This window comes from Sminthopsis crassicaudata, chromosome 2 (assembly GCF_048593235.1).
Source record: "Sminthopsis crassicaudata isolate SCR6 chromosome 2, ASM4859323v1, whole genome shotgun sequence".
Classification (NCBI taxonomy): domain Eukaryota; kingdom Metazoa; phylum Chordata; class Mammalia; order Dasyuromorphia; family Dasyuridae; genus Sminthopsis; species Sminthopsis crassicaudata.
Window position 1 is genome coordinate 654,993,452 of NC_133618.1, and position 20,725 is coordinate 655,014,176.

General features: G+C 37.3%; 1 protein-coding gene across 8 annotated transcripts in view; it reads right to left on the reverse strand.

Annotated features, from left to right (window-relative positions):
• The window catches only part of KAT6B (lysine acetyltransferase 6B), a 208,214-nt gene that overhangs the window by 7,164 nt on the left and 180,325 nt on the right, over positions 1–20,725 (reverse strand). For all 8 annotated transcript variants that reach the window (XM_074296768.1, XM_074296769.1, XM_074296767.1 and 5 more), the window contains exons 14-17: positions 6,034–6,265; positions 5,637–5,796; positions 4,711–5,022; positions 1,858–2,146 (exon numbers count right to left, since the gene is read on the reverse strand). In XM_074296768.1, the coding sequence (XP_074152869.1) occupies positions 1,858–2,146; positions 4,711–5,022; positions 5,637–5,796; positions 6,034–6,265 (993 nt within the window). The remainder of the gene's footprint in view (positions 1–1,857; positions 2,147–4,710; positions 5,023–5,636; positions 5,797–6,033; positions 6,266–20,725) is intronic.

The following is a 20,725-nucleotide window of genomic DNA, read 5'->3' on the forward strand; positions in this document are numbered from 1 at the left end:
TAAGGTAAGAAAAATTTCATTAATAGCCCTACTAGATGTGTCACTTTGGTGAAGGCAAATAAAAATTAATCAATTTGGTAAAGAGATTTTTCTTTGCCAGAATATACCTGTCTCCCACTTAACCAATGCATGACAGATAAACTTCTTCATTTATGTGCATGATAAAAAGATTATAGGTAGACTTACCCAGCAAGTATTATTTTCAAATTGGCTACATGGAGAGAATGTATAAATGATGTAAAATAGTTCATTTTGTTGTATCAAGTATAAAAAACCTATACTAATCATTATCTCAGGTCTACCAAAAAAAAAAAAATCTTATTTTTCTGTACTTTAGGAGGGCAAAAACATTAAGCTGGCATTATCAGATTCTACTGCTATTACAACCAAATCAGCTAAAGTAGAAACATTACTTCTCCAAAACAGAAAGTGAGTCTTTAAATAGCTTGTAGAGGAGGGAGGATGAGATTCAGAAATCTAAGATCACTTAAGATTTTTAAAGACAATTGGGACAAAGATAAGAATATACGCTACTAGACATATAGAAATGATCAGAATTATTCACAGAACACTGAGAAGCAGCAAGCCAGGAACTGGAAATATACTCAGGTTTTTTAAGAAAATGATGTCTTTGACCCACGTTATTCTTCAACAAAGCAGCTTTCAACAGTTTTTAAAATTAAAGTTATAAAAGTAAGCAATATGTGCTTGTGATTTTAAAACAGGCTTCTTAAAAAATAAAAACCAGAATGATTTCTGTCATTTTTGAGGGCAATGAGATATGCTCATTATCCCCAACTGCTTCACCCACACAGTCCTTTTAGTGGAGGCTGGGGGTGGGGTGAAGATATGCTTATTAAAGAACTCAATCCATATGTTTTTACATTTAGCTGAGGCCCAGCTTTCCTAAAAAATAAACAGACTAACGCACAGATTTTTAAGGAGGAACTTGAGGTCTTAAACTTTGCCTTATTCCACCAAAGAAATTTGGTTGCAGTCAACACTCAGGGCACCACAAGCGATGATCAATGTTTATTGACATATTTAGCAAGATTTCTAGTTCAGAAATGATTAATACTTTTGAATTAGGCCAGCTTGACCAAAGCAAGGAATACTATTTGTCCTTCTCACTTGAAAGATCAAGAGAGGGCTTGATGAAATCATCAGGGATATTATAGAAGATATTATTATTCAGGTGAGAGTTGGATTAGATAGCCTCTAATGTACTTTCCACTTTGAGATTCTGCAACTCAACTTATGAAAACTGTTTCTCTTCTCTTTCTGATTGGGTATATGAAAGAGGAAGAATCAATATATCAAACTACTTCAAAGTTAAATGAATGGAGTTCTCTTGTTCTTTGTAATCACACACTACAGGAAAAATGCTTACTCTAAGTAGTATAATGGCACATTTTTTGAATAAAAGACTGGCAGAAAGCAGAGCAACACACACAAAAATCTAATAAAAAAAGGAAAAATCTCCTTAACAAGCCTCAAAGCCATGACCACTAAAAAGAGCATGGCCAGATGGTTCTGGTTATTATAAATGGCTTTTAGTAATGATTATCAAGGTTGCAGGGCTAATCCTAACTGGAGAATGAAGTTAGCATATCTCAAAGAACACTCTTACTCTAGGAGGTTACTTCAGCACCGAACTGAACTTTTGGAAGGGGAGGTGAACCCTCCATTCCCTGGAAAGTCTTAAAGAAGAGGACAGATAATTGTTTTAAGTGGAGGAAAGAAATGCAGTTTCATAGATGTCTTTTAGTCTTTAAAGATGCTACTTCTTGGATTTCAGCTAGTCACGAAAATTCAATTACAATGATTTGGTTAAACAAAAGAACCAATTCTACTTACTCCTACAAGGGTCATCATTATTAAAGCAATGATTGTCTTTCTCTTCTTCCTCAGTTTGTCTCTGTTTCCCAGATTGAAACTGGAATACTTTTTTAATGGCAGGCTTCAAGTCATCTTCTTCTCCCTCGATTTCACAGGTAGGCTCCAGCTGTGGCATTGGCCGCTCATCATCAGAGTTATCAAACGGCTCATTCAACACTTCTGTGGTTTCAGAAATTGTCTCTGTTGTCACACTGCTATTGATCCTTCTACGCTTACGGCCCCTTTTCTTCTTCAGTATGAAAGGTCTCTGGAAATTCAAAACATAATGCTTAAAAATTAGCGAAACCTTCACTGACAAATGAAAAGAACATTCATGCCCATAGAAGTACATGTTAAAAGGGCAAAAATGAGGTGCTTTTCCATTCGACATCTATTAGCAGTTCACCATGGAAAAGATTTTCCAAATACACAACTGTATTTTTAAAAAATGCTTTGAAGGAAAATCTTAACAGCCCAAACACAAATTACAAAAGCAAACCTTTACTTCTCCAGCATAGCCCAAGTGGAAATACTGACTTCAATCACTGTGGTCCCATAAACTTTGTTTTAGAGGAATTATGGGAAGCCAAATGTTTCAAATAAATATTTCAGCAGTTCATTCATTGTTCACGGAGAACATTCCCTCTACAGATAACAAGTATTTACTGAACACATGCTAGGTATAAGGATCTATGGGAAACATAAAGATGATTCTGACCTTGCCCTCATTTCCATAGGACTTCAATGCTTGCAAAATGGAAACACCAGACAAGCAGATGAAAAGAAGTTCCACACCAGTCAATTTTCCCTTTGTAACATCTTTCCATACTCCCACTTCTCTCCTTCTAGTCTAGACTATTGCTGGCAAGTCTCCTCGTCACAAAGTCTCTTCTTACATCAGTCCACCTTTTTTCTCAGCTATCAGAAGAAGCTTTCTAAACAAAGTCTGACCTCCTCTCCCCTCTTCCATAAACTTCACTGGCTCCCTATTCTCTCCAGGACCCTGTTTCTCTGTTTGGCATTCAAAGCCCTTTCCCCTGCCATTCAGTCCCAACCTTCCCCCTCTGGGGGAAACTCTCTGGCAGGCTTTCTAACTATTCCTCAAACATGACACTCTGTCTCCCACACATGCACATTTCCACTTGGCTGTCCCCCACACTCTCCTCATTTGTAATGCTTGGCTTCCTTTAAGTCTCACCTCCATCAAGTCATTCTTAACCCCCTCCCTCCTTTAATTCCAGCAGCTTCCTCTGCTGATTACTTCTAGTTTATCCTCTGTGTAGGTTGTTTGTCCACAGTTGTTTCATTGTCTCTTACTCATTAGACTGTGAGCTCCCTGTGAGAAGTTCCCTTTCTTTGTCTTCCCAGCATTTAGCACAGTGCCTGGCACAGAATAGGCACTTAAGAAAGGTTTGCTGACTGATTGAATCCAAAAATAAAATAGAAATCTACAAAGCCATATTCACAGTTGGAATGTGGGCACTCAACTGCTTTGGGAACCGTTTTGTTTACTAACAAGAACAGCTTAAATGAAAAATATGTAAAGAACAGGTATGTATACTATTTTTTTCAATAGCTGATACTGCATGCATCCAAGAGATGCTTTTTTTTCATTTATTTTCCTTCATTATCCAATGTCCTAATTAAGATTTTCTTTTTCATTTCTTTTTTCTTTCTTTCTTTTTTTTTTTTTTTAAAGCTCATTTACTTGTTGTATATTAACATCTCTGCAAGTTTATAGTGGCCTAAAGGCTTTAACTTTTTTAACCTATATCATAATTTTATGGGGTTTTCCCCCCACATATAAAAGTCATTGAAACGAGAAACCAATGTAAACTCATTGACTGAGAGATGAAATTGATCTTAGAGGCCGTCTAATTCAATCCCCTTAATGTACAGATGAATAAGACCAGAGGCTGGATCTGAACTCAGGTCCTCCGACTCCAAAACCAATGTTCTTTTCACTGAACCACATATGGGCCTGCTACTAAGATGTCACTCACCCACCAATGAAACACAGATAAATGATTCTGGTAACATCTGATGGAAAAACAACCCTAGCTGAAATTTCCTCTAAGTACTTGTGATGTACAGCTTTATTGTGCTTTTGAAAACAGAGAGAAAGTTTAATATGCTTAAGATTTAAATTAGAGAGGAACAAATTTTCCAAAGACCTGTTGCTTCTTGCCATTATGAAGATAAAATGATCAGGGAATATTCCCTAAATGTTCACTGAGGGATAGCTCTCTGTCTGTCTCCTAATAATTCTATTCTGCAATCTAACATTTACAGATGTCAAACTCCAAATTGACCAGGCAGAATCTGATTTATTTAATGTATTTCCCAAACAAGTAAATAATAGATTTAAACTCTCTGTAGTAAATCCTTTTATGTAGGTCATCGGAGTACATGGCTTCTCTGGAGATATTCTGGAGAAATTCTATTTAGGTCTAACAAAAAGCAAAATCTAATGAAAAGAATTTTCAGATGGGAATTAAACCCCCAAAGTCCTGGCATTTCTGGGTCTCCTTTACCTTCTTTGTAAAATAAGATTAGATTGGACGATCGGTATGTCTGTGACTTGGTCCTGGCTAGACTACTCTGAACCAGCAGGTGGCTCTAACCCAGAGATTTTATCAGCTGAGTCTTTCTAGCATCTTAACCTTCAAGGATAAACAGACTCATGAATGCAAGATAAATAATTATGAAACAGAGGCCAATACTGATGCACAAAGATATTATTACCCCTAAGAAATAAGGAAGGCTAATGAATGGGATGTCTGAAATCACATGCAGACTGTGAAGTACCCAAAGCCCAAACAGAAAATATACCTTTCTCTTCATAGCAAGTGATTGTGGTTTTGTTAACCGGGGAGGAGAGCTTCGGTGATTTTCTTCCTCTTCCTCCTCTTCCTCTTCTTCTTCCTCTTCCTCTTCTTCTTCCTCTTCTTCTTCTTCACTGCTATCTTTAGTTGGCTCTGTAGATTGCCCCCGGTCTCCTGCCATGGGTACACTCTCCGGAGACCGCAAATATTTATTTTTTGATTGCACTTTTGCAGGTGATTGCCTACTATTAGCTCTAGCTGATAAAATTTCTTGGTCTTCTTTTTCCCAGCAGCTAGCCTGTTCCATCAGACGTTCAGCCTGATGGAGAGAAGGTTAAAGTGATGGGCCCATGAAGCAACACTGACTTTGTGATAAGCTTTCAAGTTCAATGAAACAGTCATTCTAAGTCAACTCCGATTAGCGCTGCTAGCTAACCCAGCAATATTTCAGCTGAATCATCTAGTGACTTTTTTGCAATAGTTAGGATAACAAACCAAAGAAGATTGTGTTTCATGGGATATTTAGCACTATTAATGATGCAGCGAATTGATTTAAGTCTTTTATCACTACATTACATGCTCACTGGTATGGATCACTTTAAGCAAGTTCATAAACACAAAGAATCAATTGACATCTCAGCCTTTGAGCTCAGCACCAAATTTTATCTGATTATACGCTGTCACACTACTTCAGTAGTGAAAAAGGCAGCTGTGTGATTGAGGATAAATGTTTTATTTTTCGAATCTGAATCTATAAAATTATCACATCTTACCACACAACCTCAGTTAGGACAAATTAGTGCCATATCATTTCACAAGCTATCTTCTCTATAACAAAGCATTTTACAATGAGGTTAATGCCTTACTTAAGCTACCCTATTACTGAATGCCATAAGACTGAAGCCAAGCGAAAATGATGATGTCAGTTATTACCTCTTTTTCAGCTTCTCGTTCCTCTTCAGAAACTGCAGCATTAGAAACTAACAATGGCGTCCACCTCAGACTTTCTGGGTCAAGTTCATTCACACGTGCATTGGTTTTCAGTTTTTCCATATGACCTAATATCAGTTTTTCTCTTCTAATGATCACAAATCTGCAGCAAGACACATCAGAACAAGATGGAATGGAAAGCTGAACTGACATTTTACTTCCACATGCTACCTGGGTAGCACAGCCCCTTGCAAGCAGAGCGCCTTCTGGCTAGAACCAGGCTGTGTTGGGTGCTCCCCCAAGGCGCCCCGCTCCCCACCCCCACAGGGATCTTTCTGGTCTGTGGGCCGGGGGTCATTCTGACAGCGCACGTCTTGCGCAGGTGGTTCAGAATACTCACTTTTCTTCTCGCTTGTCAATCATGCGGAGGTGCTGCAGAGTGGTGGCAATATCATGTGGACACATGCCGGTGGCTCGGCTGATCCCTTTGATGCTGATATGTTTTTCATGGTGGTAATACAGATACTCCAAAATCACACTTTTCCAGTAGGCCAGATAGGAGAGACGGCCCAAATCGGAGAGCGGCTTTTCAGGAGACCCTGCTTGTCCTTCTCTTCTGGAAAGCAAATAGCCTGGGAGAGAAGAGAGGAGGAGAAACCTCAGTGGACACCGTGAAACAAGAGCAGGAGAGGCCCCTGAAACAATACCCAGTCCTGTGGGGAAAGAACTGGGTTCGAATCCCAACTAGGCAATTAATTAGCCATGTGGCTTCAGGCAAGTCATTTGACCTTTTTTCAGTCATTAGCAAAATAAATGAGGGAGTTGGAATGATCTCTGAGTCTTTCTAGTGCTAATAATTTACAAAAATAAGATAAAATCATAGGAAACGAAGTGAAATGACTTTTAATGTCCTGAATGTGGGTGATTTCTGTGAAACTTTTAAAAATCTTTTTCAAAAGGTAGTTAGTAATAAAAGCTAACCTTCATATGGCACTTTGTCTGCAGAGTACTTTTACACAGAATACCTCCATATGAGGTGGGTGTCATCTCCGTTTTTTGCTTCCCATTAGATAATTCTTGTGGCAGAAGCATTACAAACTTAAATCAAGAAATAGTCAACACTGACAAAAAGACAAGACTAAAGATATAGGCTCAATAGAGTAAAAATCTAGTACTTTGGATTTTTAAAATAAGCAAAAAAAAAAAAAAAAAAAAACCATGTCAGAAATCATCCATAAGAGTAACACAAATATTTACAGGTAAGTTGTTATCTACGGGAAAGTCTAATGACCCTTTGACATCCATGTACTTTTTTTTTTTTTTAAAGGTCTCTGTTGACTTAAGACCAGGGATGAGAATTCATTTTTCTCTGCCAAGGATCATTTGGATATTTATAACATCATTTGCAGGCCATATAAAATTATGAACTTAAAGAACTCAAGAAGTAAAAGGTTATTGTACCTTTGCTTTCAGCTCATCATTGTCTGCAACTGCCTTAACAAATTATTTTGTGGGCCTTATACAGTCCAAAGGCTGAAGTTCCCCACCCCTGATTTAGCTATTATTTTACTTATTACATTAAGCTAAGAGAAGGATCTGCTGCTTAGTTTAGATGGATTAGTAAAAGGCATGACTTTTATGTCAAAGAATACGACTTCTATCAGCTTCATAAGCTATTTTCAATTATTTCAGGGAAAATATGTATGTATTGCTATATATTATGGCAATCCAGTTCCAAAGCACTCAATTTTTGAGCATGCCATATCTGTTACTTTTCACTATTTAGCAAAGGAGATTTAAAAAAAAAAAAGGGAAAAACTAAAAAAAAAAAAAAAAAAAAATCTAACAAGTTAAATAATGAATGAAAGCTAGTGACCATGAACACAATTAATATTCACTTAAGCAACAAAGAAATACTTTAAATCAGTGTTACTGACTTTTTGGATTAAGTTTCATCTTTATAAACTCTTTAAGATTAAATACACATGGACCATATACAGTATGCAGCAGCAATTATAATTTACACTGTCTTAAGAGTCATCCAAAACTTTGGCATTTTCTTTTTCATCTACATTTCCAAAATGATTGCATTCTCAAAAGTTACCTCATACTGGGAAATTTCAATGTTTTTTAAATCTAAATTTGAAATGTCTTTTCTTCACCTATCTACTATAGGGAATGCTTAAAAATATACAAACAAATTCATAAATTTGAATCAATAATATGTAGCTAACCAAGGGTTGTTAGCCATTCTTCCTCATTTTTCTGGTTTTAATCACAGAATTATTGGCAAGAATATAGAACACGCGAGAGTATTTAACTTTAGCTATGGTAAAGACAATTTGTTCTGGTTTGCCTACTTATCTTCCCCCTGAAATTAAATGTATTTGATTTAAGACAACCAAATAATACACCAAAATGTCATAGACAAAAGACTCTCAATGTAATTTTACACAGAAGCTGTTGATATGCAGTGTCTTAAGAATGCTAAACAGATAAGCCATTTATTGAATCTTAGAGAATTTATGTCACCAACATAAATAAGTAGCTCAGTGATAATAGAGCATCTTCCATAGGTGTCAAAACCTTTTGGCATACTGATCTTCAGCTTATTAATCAATAGATCAATGACCCTCCATATGCCAGGCCCATGTTGGATTTATTAGACTGCTGCATTTGTTAGACTTACAAGGATCTATTGAAATGGGAATAACTGAAGGAGATTTGTTCCAAGTAAAAGAGACCCAACAAATCTTTGTCTCTCTGGAATTCACATGAAGGAATAACCAAGTGAGATGAGAACTGCCTTTCTCTCTTGAGATTTCTAAGACTGAGAATGGATGTTAAATGCATTGTTTTTACATGTCATTGAAGAAAAAATAAGATTTTAAAAAAAATTTTAAACTCCAAGCCAAAAAAGAGGGGACTTCCTATTTTAATTCCACTAAGGATCAACTTCAAAGTTCCCTATGACTAACAATGTAATGAAAGTGCTAACGTCTGGAGTATGTGACAGGAAGACATGAGGATGCTAAGAGGTCCCTAAATGGTATCTCTTACTCAGCCCTTACCCAAACCCACCCAATAATGCTTAAAATCTTATAATCCATGGCACTTTCAGCTCCAGATACCTACTGATTTTGGCGCATATATACAAGCATATATTATACCTTGTAAATGGTGTGGGGGGAAGGAAGATGGTGTTTGAGTGATCCAATAATTCTGATGAATTCAAGTACAAGCCGTATCTCCAGATAGAAGATGACTGATTCAAGGTATTGAGACATACCTTTTTAGACATGACTGCTGTGTGGATTTGTTTTGCTTTACTATGCTTATTGATATTAAAGGTTCCCCACCCTCCACCCCCATCTCTCTTCTTTTGACTCTTAATTGGGATTTGATTAAAAGGATGATTAGCAATTGCTCTGTCCCAAAAAAGAAAGCTATTGAAACACCTTTCTAAATACCCAGAAGGAAGTTCAGAAGGAAACACAAAAAAGCAAGATAGCTTCAAAAGTAACATGTTGAATTTATTAGGTATTTTTGAAGAGGATTTTACATATAGTCCTGTTTTTCTGTTTTACTTTCTATATAGAATAGCTCTAGCTGATTTTCATTATCAACCCCAATCTAAAAGCCAAGACTAAAAATATTAAACAAGAATGATTTGTGTCAACATTTATCAAAGTCATTACTAAAGTGCTATCATGAAATACTGCATTGGTGAGAATTTGATAAGAATTATTTTCCTTTTTCCTCCTTCTAAAGCTACATTGATAAATGTACAATTAATTGCTTTATATAGCAGATTAGGAATAATTTCCTAAAAGTCAGAGAAGGTAAAGCAAGCACAAATCTTTGCAGCTATTAAAAGATTAATTGATAATTTCTAAGTTTCAAATGCAATCTGTTTGGACTATCATAATAATGCTGTTTAGAATAAGGCCTTAATATGCTAAAACTTTCTGCTTAGAATGATAATTATTAGTATAACAGCTAATATTTTTCAAAGTGCCTATTATGTACCAGGCAATGTGCTAAGAGCTTTATAGATATTATTTCAATTGAGCCTCACAACAATTCTGAATAGGTGCTATTATGATCTCCATTTTATAGATTAGGAAACTGAGGTAAAGAGGTAAAGTGACTTGCTCAGAATCACACAACTAGTTAAGCTGGATTTGAACTCTTTCTGACTGTGACTGTGGCTCAGTGAATGAGTCTGGAATAAGGAGGCCTCTTCTTCTTGAGTTCAAATCTGGCCTCAGACACTTTCAATCTGTGTGACTCTGCGCAAGTCACTTTATCATGTTTGCCTCAGTTTCCTCATCTGTAAAATGAGCTGAAGAAGAAAATGGCAAACCACTCCAGTATCTCTGCCAAACATATCCCAAGTGGGGTAACAGAGGGTCAGACTGGACTAAAATGGCCAAATTTTGCTTTTACGAATGTGATTTCACTGATGGAAGTATTATCTCCAACAACGCAGGTTACATCTCGAATGACTATTCATGCCTTCTTACAAATCCTACCATGCCAGCAGCCTTTGAAGCATCCTGTCCCTCAGTGTGTCTGGGGGTTTCTTCTATGTATATGACATGTACTAACTGTCCAAACCCCTGACCTTGCTTTAGCCCATCTTTGTTCCCCTTAGGTGCAATTTTTTTTTTTTTAATTTCCTCACAACCTATTCAGACTTACCAAGCATTTCTTTATTGCCCTTTGGCAATTGTCAACTGCAATTCTCTGGAGAACCTAGTATTCCAAGACTTATAACCCAGACACCATCACTGGATTTAGCAAGATGGGTATTTGCTTCAGAGAAAAGTTGGGGTCATTAAAAGCATTCAAAATTGAAATTCCTCAAAGGCAGCTATATCTGACTATTCCCCCCTCCTGATCAACTCTGGATCTGATTCACTGTCCATTTGCACTATCTATCCAAAATATCTATTGCTAGAGAAGCTTTTTGTGTTGTCCATCTAACTGCATTTCAGAGAGTGGAGCAGAAGGCATATCTTCATCCACTTGGTTACATGCGTGAAAAATTACACCAAATTCTTTTGAGCAATTATTGATCTTATGTAGGAGGTTTAGAATGTTCCAGGTCTGATGCAATTTGCATACCATCATCTACAACTATACTTCCTATAGGATATTCTCTTCTATGTGTACTGGACATGCTCTGTGATAGCAGCAAACAATTTTGGAAAACAGCTTTTTCCTTGCTTTTAAGCAGTACTTGATAATAATAACCAAATAAGTTCATCTCAGCATCCTGTGTCAAAAGGCATTCTATGACTTTGACATATGTTGAGAGATAAACCTTGTTGAAGCATAATCTTAAAGGCAGCATATGCTTTTAAAAAATAATCAACAATAATAAACAGAGTGGAAACCTGTATTTCCTAAACTTTTCAACATATTGATGAAATTATAAAGATGTCTTTTTTGATAGTGTAGAATTTGTGAGTCAACTTGTTCCCCTTCTTGTGTCATTAAGAATGCCCTTAATGGATATAGATGACTATTATTCTCATAAAAATTTCAGAAATGGAAGGCACAGGTATATGGACCAGTACTTATTGGTACTTAGTTACCCTTTTGTCTCTGTAATAATAAGATTCAGGATTTTTGCATGCTTTTGGTATCTTTTTCTATGTTAGATAATCTGGTAATTAAATGATCTAGATCCTTAAGACTGTGGCATTTCCCAAATCAATGTCACTTTTCCTTTTTTTTAATCTCTTTTGCCTTTTTTCCAGTTTTATCTTTTAAAGACCTCAGATGATTTTGCTCAGAAGAGCCTTCTCCCAAATTTACCATAAACCATTTTTGTTGGCAGTTTCTTACAGTTTTATGAAGCAACACTACTCATAATCTTCTTACATAATAGTTTAAGGAGGGCTACTCTTCATTGCCATCTCTCCTTTGTTTTTAGGCTAAGATGAGGTCACTGGTATCAGTGGATAGAGTGCTGTACCTTGAGTCAAGGAGGCCCAAGTACAAATCTGCCCTCACTCCCCACTGTGACATCCTGAGCAAGTCACATAATCTTTGTTGGCCTCCATCTCCTCAATTGTAAAATGGAGACAGCAGACAGGACAGAGTTGTTTTACATGCACATTATGTCTTTTAAATTTTTTATTATGTCTTCTGATTTTGTATTAATTTTTATTTTTGTTCTAACAACAATTTTTGTTCTCATACACAGATAGCTCGATTCAAGTATGATTCCCACATCAATAATGAGATATATTCTACCTGTTAAAATACAATTTATTTCATTTTCTACAAAGATGTCCTTTTGTGCTTATTATATCCATTACTTTACGACTCTTTTCTATACATTATATTAAGGTGTGAGATCTCTATGCAATCCATAAGACTTTAGGCTCTTCTTAGTAATGCATCATCTTCCATCTCCTCTTATGATCACTTTTGCCTTGAAGTTAACAAATAACTACCAGGGTGTATGTTGATTTAATTGGTAGATTTTTGAAGATTCCCCCACTCCCTGCAAAAAATAGTACATAAGTTGCAACTATTTTCCTGGTGATATATGCAAATATATATCAGGAGCACTGTTAACACAACATGACTAAATATTCCTTGAAATGGTGGTTCCTTCTTGCCTTGGATACAAGGTAAAATCAATTTCACCAATTCCTTTATTTGCATCTCCAAAGAGAACTTGTGAGCTACTTCATTTACCTGCAATCTCTTTTGTCTTGTGGTCTCATCTACAGTAAAATATCAAGATTAATCTCATTCATTCTAATAGTGCATCTACTTGTTGATGCTGGACAAGGATATCATGTTTGGAAGATCTACATGCAATTTTATATTTCATAGAAAGACAAGAGTATGATCCTCATGTCCTCTGCTTTTCTGCCACAGTCATTATATGAGAAGCAGGCAGTCACTCCGGATAGAGGCTTTTAAAATTTTTCTATATTTTATGGTGTCTTATGGCCAAAGAATACTCCCTCAAGCGTCTAGATGATTACTCATGTGCCTCTTTGTGTTTATAGCAAGTCAGTCCTTAGAAAGAGGATTCTGTTTGGCTGTTTTCTATTTGGAAATTTTTGGAAGCCTTTCTGGAATAGTAGAATATGCTAGTGTGATAAAGTAAATAAAGACTTTGAGAACTCTGGGTCTCTATCATACTGAAAATAAGGTAGATGAGGACTTTTGTAATAAGGAGTCTGTTTTGGGAGTAAGGTGGTTTAAATTATTAAGGCTAAATTAAACTTACTGAAAAGATTTAAAATAATCTATTTGTTGCCAGTAAATAAGAAATTTTTTTTTTTTTTCTGAGGAAATGGGATTAAGTGACTTGCCCAGCAGGAAGTGTTAAATGTTTGAGGCCAAAATTTGAACTCAAGTCTTCCTGATTTTAGGGCTGATGCTCTATCCACTGCGCCAATTACCTGCCCCAAGAAAATGCTTCTTTAGGAAGTCAGTGCATTTGTTCAGAGATATTTGAAAGAAGCAAAGCATACTAATGAAAAGGAATTTTCTTGATGCTGTAAGAGGTCTTCCATAAGTCTAGATATTACCTATTAAAAACTGATGCTATTTAGGGTAATGCCATCAGTGAAGTATAGAGGACAACTTCAGTAGCTATAGTATCATTTAACACTGGTTAAAAAGCAATTTTCATATTCTTCTCAAATGCCATATAGTCTTCAGCCTCATCAAGTGTTAACTAATTTTCTACTGTTCTGCAGCATTTTATTCAGAGATACATGAATTTGTTTACTAGACCTGGAGGCCAAATTTCCTTTTGTTGATATTGTTTTTCCTTTTGATTTATCTGTTCATGTTCAAGGATTTTCTAGTTTTCTTCTTCCTGAAATCTTTGGTAATTTCAGTCTTCCCCCCTTATTGTTTTTATCATTTGCTTCCTAACATCTGACTGTGATATCTTTGGGGGCTGGATCCCAAAGTGTCTCAGCCTCCCTTCCCCTCATAGTTTATTAGCCTGGGTCTCTTCCCCAAATGACTTTTGCAGGGTCAGATGTGGCACCCCCCCCCCCACTTGATGCTGTGTTCTTCTTTCAGGCTTGGGGGAGTGCTAAATAGCATCCCTCACGTCCTGTGTGACCCATCCCACTCTCTTTATTCCTTAATTCCGAGCAATGGGAAGTTCAGAATCCCATTTTCCTTGGCACCAGAAGTTCATTGTTTTGTGGAGTTGAAGCTTTTGGTCTGCAGTTCCCAAAGGGCTGTGGCCAAGCTGGCCTGACAAGGCCCAAGCAAACTTCTGTTCACTCTAGAGTTGAGATCTGGACTGCACTGAAGGGGGTTTACTGGGATGTAGGGACGGGCTTTGCTGTAAGCTTGTGTCATGTCCTTCGGTCTGCTCTTACAGCCCTGAAGCCAGGAGTATAAAGATGGGAGAGGGGTGCTGGCTGGGCCCAAAGTCAATGAGCTGATCAGTTCATAGATCTGTGAGATTTTTTTTTTTAAATCTTCTTTTAGATTCCAGGTGTTCTGAGAGTGAGTTGAAATTGTTTTATCTTTGGTATACAATTTCTGTTTTTGACAATGTTTGAAAAGTTGTGGGGAATCAGAAAAAATGCCCAGTCTTCTCATCTTGCTGCTCACATAAACCAGAAGTTCAAAAACTTACTTTCAAATTATCAGCTAGCCAAATCTAATAGTGGAATAGGGATATTAAATTCTGACAGGCCTGAAAGCACCAATCTTACTTATATTAGAGAATAACCTGTAAAACATTTTAATTTAGCACATTTAACACAGATTGGCATCTTTTTTGTCCATATAACAAAAACACTGTCCCAAGCAATTCAGGTTCATGGCTTTGAAGTTTAGATCCCCTAACTAATAGATCTTCAAGATTTGTTTTTATAAGTTGGATCAGCAAGTGCTAAATCCAAATTCCAAACAGGCAGCGTTCTTAGGTTAAGAACTACAAATTTACAATATATGAAGATTATAGACTCTATATACCAAAGCCTTAGCTTTGGACTGTAGTACTTGGTGAAGGATGGACACTGCATGCTGAAAGAAGAGTTTCCACCTCCCAAACCATGGGAATTAATTCAAAAGTCAAATGTAAACTCTGGAAAGCCAAAATTCACTTGCATTTGTCTGGAACATCTGGGTCTGGGGTCTCTGTTTTAGAAAAGATAATGTTCAGTACTACACATGACCTCTTTAATTTAGTAGATGTTGCTAAAAAAAGATGTTCAGTCTTTACCTGAAATTGCAATGCTGGAAACTTGACAGCCAACATAGGATTTATGGTGGCTCTCCAGGGTAGATATGTTCTAAATTGTGCCAAGTGTCCACAAGGATCACAGATTTGAGAACTGGGAGAGATGTGAGGGATCACATAATTCAATCCTTTCATCTTATAAATTAGGTGGAAACTCAGGCTTAGAAAGGTTGAAGGTAACAATGATATTAAATAGTAGAACTGGAACACAAATCCAGCTGGAACCTCTGTTTCCAGATCACATATAGACTCTGTAAGTATTCCTACAATCAACCTGGTCAATTTTGGGAGGAAAAAACTCAAAATTGACTCCATACCATTAAGTTTTCTACATTCAGAGCTAAAACAAAAAGTGCTAAAAATAAAAGTTAGAAACCATCGTCTTTTATCCTTTCTAAAACCCAACACTTTTCCCTGAATAAGAAAAAGTTAGAGACACTTCCTTGGTGTAAATGGAAATTTGTTTTTTCAGATTTCTTATGCTTGAATAAACTGGCTGTTTTTGTATTCAGATTTAAGAGATCTCTCTCCTTAGTGGTACAGGCAGGTGGTAATAATACAGTAACTTAAATACATATTATTTTGTTTTCAAGCATCCTTTATACTAAGGAGATTTTAAGGAGATATGAAAAAATCCCTGTGAGAGCTACAATATTGGGTAGTTGGCATTCTCAAGTCTCAGAATGAATGGACTTGCATTGCTGTTTCAATGGTAAAGCCAGGTTTAGAAATGAGATATCTGGAGATTCTCTTCCTATCTAAAAAGAGCTTAGCTATAACGTACCATGCCCATCTCTCGTCCTGCCTTCACCAACACATAAAAATACATGAGAAGAGACATCTTCATTATCCTAAATGGCTGAAGCACAGGGTCAGAGACTGAGAACAGGAAGGGACCTTAGGGCACATCTGGTCCATACTCTTCATGTTACCAGATGAAGAAAATGAAGTTCACAAAAGCTTTCTAGGAACTTACTGTCACTATTGTTTAATGACTGTAAGAAGCATTGACTTTGTGGAGAAAAATCCAACTTGAAGGCTCTCCTGAAAAGATGTTATTTAAGACCTTAAAATCATACAAAATGCTATGATGAATATGACTACAAAACTCTGTTTAAATATCTGCCAAATACTGACATTGAGTCAAGTATTAAATAGGGAAATGAATACGCCCAAAGTATGCAATGTCATGAAAGAAATTAAGAACAAAATCTCCAAAAGGGCATTCTCTATTGATGACAAGGTTCTCCAAATGTTTTTATTCACAATTTAATTCAATCCAACATTTTTTTTAGTGCTCTTTCTTCTCAAATGAATTTGCATTTACCTTTCTACATACAAATTATATTCTCCTGGCAAGACTGCAAGTTTCTAGAGAGTAGGAAATGTTTTATTAGGTTTTTGTAATTCTAACATAACACCTGACACACAGTAGGCATTTAATATAATTTTGTAGAAGTGAATTTTTAGATGACATTGCATCAATTATATTGAGTCCTAGAATAATATAGAACATTCCTCAGTGAAATTCAATGAAAGCAATGGAAAAATAGTCAAATTATTCATACATGAAAAAAAAAATGGACTTCTTGCTAAAATGATTGCCTGATTGTGAGGCTGACTGACCAGCTTCCACACCTTCTCTAACAAAACTCTGAAGTTAGTGCCAGAACAAAAAGTCATCAAGAAATCGAGTGAGAAATTAGAGTAAGTAGTTTGCTCCCTTGCCTCCATGACCATTCTGTACAAAACGTCAGCTATAAGACTAAGGACAATAGGAAGAACCATCAGCACCAGAATGGCCAGAGGTGGGACCCTTGTGGCTAGAAGTAGCAAGACCAGAGGGTTGCTCAAAAAAAGACCTGCGGATGGGGGAGAGAACCTTGGAAGGCCCAGGGAACAGCAGTGAAGATACTACAGCTCTCCAACTGGAAGAGCCCAGGAACCCAGAGGCTCAGAAGTACCTAACACTCTGTTCAGAAATGCCAAAGAGGGCCCTATGGGTCTCTTGAATCTCAAAGTTCTGGGGGAATCTAACCTCAGGAAGTGGAAGGAACTCAGGAGACCCAGAGGAACCCCAAGCAAGGCTGATCATCCCATCCAAAAAAGAAATCAGGAAAAAAGACAGCCTGGAATGGACTGGAGGATTTTCAAACACTTCTTATAAAAGAGTAGAAACTCTGAAACACAAATGCAAGAATCCAGAGAAATATATCAATTTATTTGAGCATCAGGGAAAGGCTCTAGGATGATGTAGTGCTAAGTCCAAAGAAGGGAACAGAAACACGTGTCCCTTCAGAACCAAGTAGATGAAAAATACCTAAATTATGACATGAAATTGAATTTAGGCCTCTGATTTAGTTTTTCAATATCAAACTCTTGGACTGGCTCTTCAGATAGACAGTAAGCCGGGTCCAAAATTGAATATGATGAATAAATTTCACTACAGTGTATTCTATAGCATTTTTCCAAATTATTTACTGCCATCTTTTTAATATCAATATTTTCTCACTGATGCCATACTGTACGAATCATGAACCAATACAATTTTGGAAGAATTAAAATTCCAAATAACTTTTTTGGGTCAATAATAAAAAGATACATCATAGACAGAAGCATGATTGCCAACAATAATTCAATCAGTCAATCAGGAAACAGTTATTAAGAATCTATTCTTCGTTTGACATTCTGTTAGGCTCTAGGGATAAAAAATATAAAGAATGAAAGAAACAATCCCCTACTTTCAAGGAGTCCATATTCTATTAGGGAGATAAAAAGCATATATGTATGTTATATAGTGAAAAGACAATGAAAAGAAACACAAATAAACATAAGATGGCTAAGGTGGAAGACTCAGGAAAGGCTTCATGTCAAAGGCAGTACTTGAGGAGCTTCTTGAAGAAAACGAAAGCATACATGAAGTAAAGGTAAGGCCAGAGAGCAGAGGGGACAGTCCAGTGCCAAGGCAAAGCAATGAGAGATAGAGAAAAAGAGACATAGGGCCAGTCTGGCTCAGGGGCATAGTCTAAAAAGGGGAGACATCCACACCGAGATTGGCATGATAGTCTTGGGACCAGAAGGGAAGGACTTGAAAAGCTCCCTCACATTTTATTCTAGAGTTGCTTGCTGTTGAGTAATTTCAGTCATATCTAATTCTTCCTGACCCCTCTGCGGTTTTCTTGGCAATGACAGTGGCTGGCCATCTTTTTCTCCAGCTCATTTTACAAATGAGGAAACTGAGACACACAGAGCAAAGAGACTGGCTCAGTATCCCACAGCTCCTAAGCATCTGAGTCACACCTGAACGTAGGAAGAGACGTCTTTCTGACTTAGCATAGCACTTACTACTAGGGAAGATACTAGGGCTCATTAGATAGAAGTGACAAACAGAGCTTGGATGAAGTTATGGGGAGGAGGCAGGAGGCCTGGACAGCCTGGGCTTGTGTGAGTAGAGAAAAAGGATCAGAATGAAAAAAACAAAAACAGGAACACCTGGTAAGGTGATGGGGAAGGGGCACCCTGGCTCACTTCAATCTGAGACAGAGACTAGACCAAGTAAGTACTGGGGAGGGGAAGTAACAGATTCTGCTTTGGACATCAGGTAGTCTGTGAAAAGGCTCAGGGAGGAATGGAGCAAGGGAGACTTGGGGAGACAGGAAAATCAGGAGAGCCAGAAGAGATAGCGTGGGGGGAGCGTCCAGGGCAACAGACTGAGCAAGATCGGCTGGGAAAAGACCATCAGGTTTGGAAATAAGGAGACCACTGTCATTTCTGAGAGAAGAGCTGAATGAGGAGGTCAGAAAACAGAAGGCCGAAGAGGGAGAGGAGAAGAAGAGAGGTGACAAATGCAGACACTTGTTCCGTCCCAGGAATTTGGCAGAGAAAGGGATGACGGTGTAAAGAAATGGCAGAACCAAAGAAAGATTATTTTTTACATGTTTTAAGGATAAGGATTATGGGCATGTTTGAAGCTAGGAAACAGGGAGAGGTTGGAGATTAGAAGGGATGTAGAGTGCTGGTCTTTGCAAGGAGAAGGACCAATGATTTGTCAGAGACTGAAGGAAATGAGGAGGGGGATGTGAGAGGAAGGAAAAGGAGATTAGAGACCTCCCGGTGTTTGGCTTAGTTGTCTTAATATGGGGAGAGGGGAGGTGCACAGCAGAGAGAAGCTGTGGTGGCAGAGGACCCTGTGGGAGGTTTGAAAAGAAGAGCAGCTTTGGGAGAGTTTTTGAGGGTGAGCAAGGCGGGAAATCAATGAGAAAAATAGAAGCATTGCCTTGGTACCGAGCAGGTCAGGAAATTAAGGACGGGACCAAGAGTGAGACACGTTCTCAACCTCTGATTCTCTTCCCCAGAATTCTAGTTTACAGTCCCTCCCCCGCCAGATGTGAACTAGATGACCAGTCTTGTAACTCTATTTTATACATGGGAAAACAGAAATGCAGAGAATAAAAAGCCAATGCAACGTGGCCTCTGCAATCATAAACAGTTAATGTCCACTGAAATCATTTCTGTTCTTAAGATGCCTTTAGGTTTATTAGTCATGGAGAAGATGGTCCACAATTCTGTAAATACTGAATGACCATTTACAGATCAAGAAAGAGCCAAAACTGTCCTTCAGCTAAAACGAAAGGGTCGTCTGAAAGGATAATAGTCCTTTTTATAAGTAAAATGTAGTTCCGAAGAATCTTTTCCCTAGTGGATATGTAAATATATGCAAAAAAGGTTTCATTCCTACACTATGCCAAGGATTCAGCAATTGCAAACTTCTTTTCCATTTGACAGTCATTCCCCCTGATTCATTATTAAGAGTAAAAAAGCTGAATATGTTGGCTCTTTAAGCTAGATACAATTGAAAGCAGTGACTGGATTTGGAGTCTGTGTTTCTGTATAATAACATTATGGTTCCACTTGCTCCTCACTTAAAACTTTATTACAACTCTTGACATGAGAAAAATGGAGATTTCTCATATCCTGTTATATACTTTAAATGTTGTCAACTTTACAGAGATAAAGGGAATAATTGGAACTATATTCTTCTCCAAAAATAAACAAATTCATTATGTCCTTTTTTTTTTTTTGCTGAGGCAATTGGGGTTAAGTAAGTGCCTTGCCCAGGGTCACACAGCTAGAACGTATTAAGTGTCTGAGACAGATTTGACCTCCTGATTTCAGGACTGGTGCTCTATCCATTGCACCACCTAGCTGCCCCATGTCCTTAATTTTTTAGAAAAGCTTTTATAATGGAATATTTAACAAAGATATAACAAGACATATAAACATTACATACAAACATACAAACGTTTCCTCCAGTATTTAGGGGACATATTCTCTTCTAAAGTGATAACTTTAGTCATGGGGGTTGAAGGGATATGTGCTTACATTTTTTTTTTCCCTTGAGGCTGGGGTTAAGTGACTTGCCCAGGGTCACACAGCTAGGAAGTGTTAAGTGTCTGAGACCAGATTTGAACTCGGGTCCTCCTGAACTCAGGGCTGGTGCTCTATCCACTGCGCCCCCTATGTGCTTACTTTTAAACTAAAACAAATAAGCATACATTTATAACTACTTATCTTTAAAGTGAAATTTATATACACAATTAACATGGCTGATAAGCAGTTAATACTTTTGTGCAGGATCATATTCTTTAGCTTTCTCAGAAAAGCTAATGAATACTTTGGCTCAAATTCTGATGGTTGCCACAACTGAACTGAAAACAAAGCTCTCGTTTAGAATCACTGATCACAAAAGAGTCAAAATGACTCTTCTCTCATTGATTTCTCTCTGTGATAGGTAGCCACCACACACAAAAGCCAAAGAACATTGAGCTTTTCTTTTAAATCT